At 36.1% G+C, this 6,519-nt stretch overlaps 1 protein-coding gene across 1 annotated transcript; it reads left to right on the top strand.

Moving 5' to 3' along the window:
- Nucleotides 1-5,090: 5,090 nt before the first annotated feature.
- On the top strand, nt 5,091-6,273 carry LOC137990398 (octopamine receptor beta-2R-like). The gene is made up of 2 exons (XM_068835677.1): nt 5,091-5,654; nt 6,259-6,273. The coding sequence occupies exons 1-2, from the start codon at nt 5,091-5,093 to the stop codon at nt 6,271-6,273; spliced, it is 579 nt and encodes a 192-aa protein (XP_068691778.1).
- Nucleotides 6,274-6,519: the final 246 nt, after the last annotated feature.

The raw sequence follows: 6,519 nt of genomic DNA, 5'->3' as shown, positions 1-6,519 counted from the left end.
GTCTTTCAGTTAACGGGACGTAGAACAGCATTGAAGTATTTTGGGTAAATTATAAAGAACCTACAGGGAAAAAGGTAAGCAAAAGTCAATGATTTTGTGTGCCTTTTTATTATGGTTGTTTCTTACTCATAAATCGCTACTAAATTTAACTGTGGAACGCATCCTCAGCATCATGGTGCAATCAGAAGAGAAAGAAAACTAACCAAGACATTCTTCATTGTAACAATTGTATCGTTAATACTAGTGATGCCATTTACAGATTTCTTTTTTCTTGTAAATGTTAATTTAGGTGAGAGATTTTGAACAATAATGCATCACTCAAGGCTCCATTATTCCTTTTGTATCTTTTTGTACGCAAACTCTCTTATAAATGCATTGTTATATGCGTTAAAAATGCCAGAGTTCAAAAGAGCTCTGTTTTTATTATTTTGTTGTAGATCTCGCTCGGAGCCAGTTTAGGTTCTTCCTCGATATGACTTGAAAGTCGGGAGTTTTCACTCAGTTAACTGATGAATATGTGTTTACCAAGTATATAAAAACTGAAGGTTTTGATACTTTCGTCCTACTTCCCTCTTTGTTTTTAATGGGAAACACTTTATTCAAGTTAATGTAAAGGAAGAGTTGTGGAAATGCATGCATGCTAAGATTGATCCATTCAAATATATTAAAGTTTGTAAGGAATTGTTTGCTCTTTTTTAGTTTATGTTTTCTGGCTGCTAGTCACGTTTGCGATAAAATACTAACTTTCTAAGCCTACACTGAAATTTCGAGATAAATAAAGTTGATGTACATATGTATTTGTGTCACATTGTCACATGGTTTGGAGAGCTGCGTGACGCGAACAAAAACATGCGCGCAAGAAATGGACCCGCAAAGCTGAGAGCGCATTCGACATCATGAAACTTTAGACTCCTGGCAAGACTTAGAGGAATAAATAGCCATGAGCTCAAGTGGCTGGAAGATAAGACTTTGAGGTTGAATACGCACTCAGATGGATTAAAGAAACTCTTTTGAGCCTAACTTAAGCCTACCGAAAAAATAGGGTCAGGTTAGGATTAGTTTTGGTTGTTATACATAGATAGTAATTGACCAATCATAGAAAGGTTAAAAATGAAAGGAACTGTGTTGGGTTGTGCATGTTCGTCGTTGTATTGTAGTGGTGAAGACAGTACTATAGAAAACTGGGGATGATAAATAAAACCATAGCAACTACATACGTATTATTAAACTTTGCGCCTGAAAAAGATCGCTCGGATTGAATTGCCATTTAAAATCTAAGTTGTGTGCGCGAGCGCATTAGCTTTTTCAATAATTTCAACTTTTTTGAAAGTCACGAAACCGTAAATTTCCGTCGTTTAGACTTCTCACTGAGAAATTTAATCACCCATTTGCATCCAAATTTTCCCCAAAAACTTTGGAAAAACGAAAAAAACGTCGTTATTTCCATGACGACCTCCAGCCACTGCACACTTATGGCTGATGGTGTTCAATGGCTCAGCCAATCAGATTACAGCATTTGCATTAGTATACTAGTAGAATTCTACTAAAACTCGATAGAAACACGGTACATGTTTTCTATTTCTAAAATATTACTGACGACATAAGAAGCGACATGCACAATTATAAGGCAAATTATGTGTTTAAATTTATTGATGCACTTGTGTTTTGACATGAAGTTAGACAAACTTTTAAGACAAGTGTGCTTAACAATGGGTTAAAGACAAAAACATTCTCCATGCAGCTGGAGAGGAAGTCATCAACAAATATTAATTTAAACACAGCTTCTATCTTGTCTGTTAAGGTGAAACAGCACAATATTTCAGTCAGTTCCTCACTTCACAATTCACTTTAGCATTTTTTTCGAAGCGACTTCAATTCTCAGGTCTTTTGCAGGAAAAATAGTTTTCTTTTCTTTTCTGCGCTCTAGTTGTCTTGCTAATGTACTGATGACATTTTAAAGCCTAAATTTCAGACCCGTCTTTTTTAATGAACACTAGGAATATACTTTCATTACCTCTTTACATATTACTCGAAAGGGGGTTACAGTTATTTCTTTTGCAAAATGCCGACGATGAATAACATGACCTCGAGCAGGCGTTATTGTCCCATGCTGGACAGGTGACCAAATTTGTGAATTAACCTTACTTTAAACTTCTACCTCTCGGGTTCTATCTTCTATAGCAAATTTTTCTTTCAGCACAATTACGCAAGTTTAAGAAAAAGTTAGTGAACACGAATACGTTTTCTTGGAAGAAAATATATACCGGCTTTTATTCATAGAGGTCGAGTTCCGTAACTTAACTTCCACTTGTAATTGTTTTCACTTAAATTGTTCGCGCGAGGGCGAAGCACAATGACGTTACTGAATTTACTGGAAAAAATAAAAAGGTGTCGTAACTTGCACTTTGGAGTGTAAGACAAGGTTGATAACATCTTTATTACATATATTAGAAATTGATTGGTGCGGGAAAGCATAACATAAAGTCAAAAAGGCTGTGTTGTACACTTAATTTGCTAATGATAGAGCTCTTGCTAGGTATAAGAAGCTCTCGGCTGCCTTTGGGCCTTGATAATTCTCTTCAGACTCATTCAGTCGTTTCAGTCGTTAGCCTACGCTTTGAACCTAAATTTGATTTAATGTTAAGTCTTGGTTTTACAAGTTGGTAAGCAAGGTATAGACAAATTGCCCAAGACGAAAACTGAAAGAGGTATGTCCAAGGTTAGTAATTTAGCGTCTTTCGCGCATTGTACCTTATTTGCCCTGCTTTGAAAGTCTTTTCTCCAGTTGAAATGATGTTTTTGCAGCAACCGGTTTCCTGTTGCCATATTAGCTGTTTTTTGTTAAAAACGGCAAGAAAAGGTTGGTATAATTTATGTTTAAGTTTAATATAGCTTCTTACCAATGTACAAAAGAAAATATCTATACAAAAGTACAATAGGTAAAGGAAAGCAATAAGGGGAAACTGAATTCCCATATAAAAACTGCTCTCCAAAAATAAAAGTTAAAACAATTAAGAATAGTATATCTAATATATAATTTCACAATGTGTACGAAACATAAAAGACCTATCTTTTTACAAAGATAATTAAGTAGTAAAGTTTTAAACGAGCTTAAGCTGGAAGGATACATAACTGAGTTAGGTAAAGAGTTCAAGTCATTAACGTAACGATTAAAAAATGAAAATTTAAAATAGTTTGTCCTTGCTGCTTTAAGTCTAATTTTAAAGTCATGGTTACTTCTAGTTCTTGTTGGGCCAGTGAGATCCACATATGCGGTATATAGTCAATATCAGAATAGCCATGAATTATCTTGTAAAGCTGAAGCAGGCCGAGGTATTTCCTTCGAAGCTCCAATGATGACCAGTTTAGTTCAATGAGCCTTTCAGACTAAGGTTTATCAGATCCACATATCAGTCGAGTAGCACGACGCTGGATGGATTCAATAATGTGTATGTGTTTAACCAAATAAGGGTTCCACACCGGGCAGGCATATTCCAAAATAGGACGAACTAAAGCATTAAAAGCTGTTTTAATTGCCACAGGATCTTTGGGCCCAAATGTTCTCCTTATTAGACCCAACACTCGATTTGCCTTACCAACAATGTCATTGATATGAGCGTCCCACCTTAAAGAAGATTCAATCCAAATACCCAGCTGCTTATGTTTATCTACAGCCGACAGATTATTCTCATTTATCACATACTGATGAACTAAAGGACATTTAGACTTGGTAACATGTAGGGCCTTACACTTTTTGGGATTCAGCGTGACAGGTCACCCTGAAACTCAACACAATCATCTACAAATGCGATGTTACGATAAAGTACACTGTCATCAGCAAAAAGCTCTGTACTACAGCTTACATTTAGGGGGAAGTCATTTATATAAAGCAGGAAAAGAAGTGGCCCTAATATACTCCCTTGACGGACACCAGATATATCACTTCATTTACCTTCTTGTTTTTTCACTAACGGTAAATAAAATTTAAACTAACTTGAAATGAGAATAAAACTAAAAAGAAAACAGGATGACTATATTCCTGCAAAGCTGTAACAGTTTGTCCAGTTTCCCCAATGGTTGTCATCTCCTTCGCTTTTCTTCTCTTAATCTCCTTTTGTTCTTTATTTTCGTACTCTAAGGCATTTTTAATTGACATTTCAAAATTTCAAACTTTAATGTTAAAATTATCTCACTCGTTTTTCATACCTTAATGTGCGCTTTATTCTTGTATTCTAAAACCTTACAGTCGTTGCTCGGATTTTTATGCAAATATTTCAATTTCCGCTATTTAACAAACGTGTAACAGGTATAGATTATTTTCGGTCTTGAAGTATTTTGGGGTAGATTATAAAGAACCTACAAGGAAAAAGGTAAGCAAAAGTCAACGATTTTGTGTGCGCTTTTACAAGACATTTAGCAAACTAACTCGGGAAACAACCCAGAAATGTGTGCATGGGGTTGAAACATAGGCTGTTTCCCCGACATTGTCTTCTCAAAGATAGCATCCGCTTGTGGATCAATATTTAGACTCATCAACTCGGCCTTTTTTGCTCGATGTCAATGCGCCACTTAGAGGCCGCTTTTATTGGTTCTATTCTGTGTCACTTCATTTTCAGCTGCTTTATCAAACGATCATGATAAAATACATTTTAGCACGGAGAGTTACTAATACGAAGTGCATTCGTTCATTGCTTTAAAGCAAGATTGCGTGTATATGAATAATCACGATGTTTTCGTGCAAATTGAGACAAAAAAATATTGTAAGGTTTCTAAAAACCAACTAAACTGCACGAGCCAAGAGGTCTTAAATTTATCAGTGTTTAATTTTTTGAAATTGTACGAAAAAAAAAATCGTGGCTACTTATTGATATTAAATTAAAAGAAAAGTTATGATAATTGTGCAGGGGACTCACATTTGATTGGTTATCTGTGATTATTGGCAAATCAGAATGCTTAGTTGGTTACCTTCGATTTTCTTACCGAATTACCTCTTTCCTCTTTTTTGTATTGCGTTACCTAACAACCGCATTTCTCTTAGCCGATCACAAACTTTGCTATTGTTCTAAGCGTCGTTTTCTTTCTTCACGTAGATGACCAATGATTCTCATCACCAAAACAGAACAGTTACTCCAAATTTCGAGCCCTTTTCTTCATCCGAGTGCATTGCCTGGCTGACAGTACTTAACATCGAAGCTGTTGCTATAGTGACTATGAATGCCCTTACAATCATTATTTACCTGAAAGAGCGAATCCTTCGCAAGCGTAGCATGTACCTGGTGATCAGCCTGGCGGTTGCAGACATGTTTGTAACATACAACTTGATCGTGATTAGTTTGGAATTGGGCAACGATTGTAACTTTTGGAAGATTAACTTGTTCAGGAGCTTTGAGATCACCATGTATTTTTGGAGTTCGACACATTTCTTTCCAGCAGCCTCTGTAGCAAACCTTGCTGCTATTTCTTTGGAGCGGATGCACGCAACTTTTCGTCCATTCAAGCATCGCCTCATCAAAAAGAAGATATTTGGAGCAGCTGTTGCGGGTGTTTGGTTTACAGCTGCCCTGTCTACAGCTATCACTTTTTCACCACTTTTCCTGGGTGCCTCAGAAGTCACTACTGTCTATCACGTGCAAGCATCATACTACTCGTTGGGGGTTTGTTGCCTTTTAATCATCGCTGTTTCTTACACGTCCATCGCTATTAAAGTTTACTGTGGAACGCATCCTCAGCATCATGGTGCAATCAGAAGACAAAGAAAACTGACCAAGACACTGTTCATTGTAACAATTTTATCGTTAATACTAGTGATGCCATTTACAATTTTCCGGTTTCGTTTTCATGTTACTTCAGGCGAAATGTTTGAAACCATTTCTGATAAAACATCGCGCCATTTAATGTATTCGTTAGTTTGCTTACTTTACGCAAACTCTCTTATAAATCCATTGTTATATGCATTAAAAATGGCAGAGTTCAAAAGAGCTCTGTTTTTATTATTGTGTTGTAGATATCGCTCGGAGCCAGTTCAGGGTTTTCCTCTTAATGACTTGTGAGATTTCACTCAGTTAACTGATGAATATGTGTTTACCAAGTATATAAAAACTGAGGGTTTTAATTTTTTGTGCGACTTCTCTCTTTGTTTTTAATTGGAAACAATTTATTCAAGTTAATATAAAGGAATATTTGTAAAAATGCATGAATGCTAAGATTGATTTATTCAAATACATTAAAGTTTGTAAGGAATTGTTTGCTCCTTTTTAGCTTATGGCTGGATAGTCACGTTTGCGATAAAGTACTAACTTTCTATACTACTTTCTACACTGAATTTCGACATAGATAAAGTTGATTTATGTATTTATTTGTGTCACAGTGTCACATAGATTGGAGAGCTGCATGACGCGAACAAAAACAGGCGCGCGAGAAATGGACTCGCAAAATAGCTGAGCGCGCGTTTGACGTCGTCAAACTTAAGACCCCTGGCAAAACTTAGACAAACAATAATACAATACAATAATTGACCTC

Source organism: Montipora foliosa, unplaced genomic scaffold (assembly GCF_036669935.1).
Source record: "Montipora foliosa isolate CH-2021 unplaced genomic scaffold, ASM3666993v2 scaffold_87, whole genome shotgun sequence".
Classification (NCBI taxonomy): Eukaryota; Metazoa; Cnidaria; class Anthozoa; order Scleractinia; family Acroporidae; genus Montipora; species Montipora foliosa.
Note: the sequence above shows the minus strand (reverse complement) of the source record. Positions and strands in the feature narration are given on the sequence as shown.

Coding starts and splice junctions, on each gene's coding strand:
- LOC137990398 (XM_068835677.1), top strand. CDS start 5,091: ATGACCAATGATTCTCATCACCAAAACAGAACAGTTACTCCAAATTTC.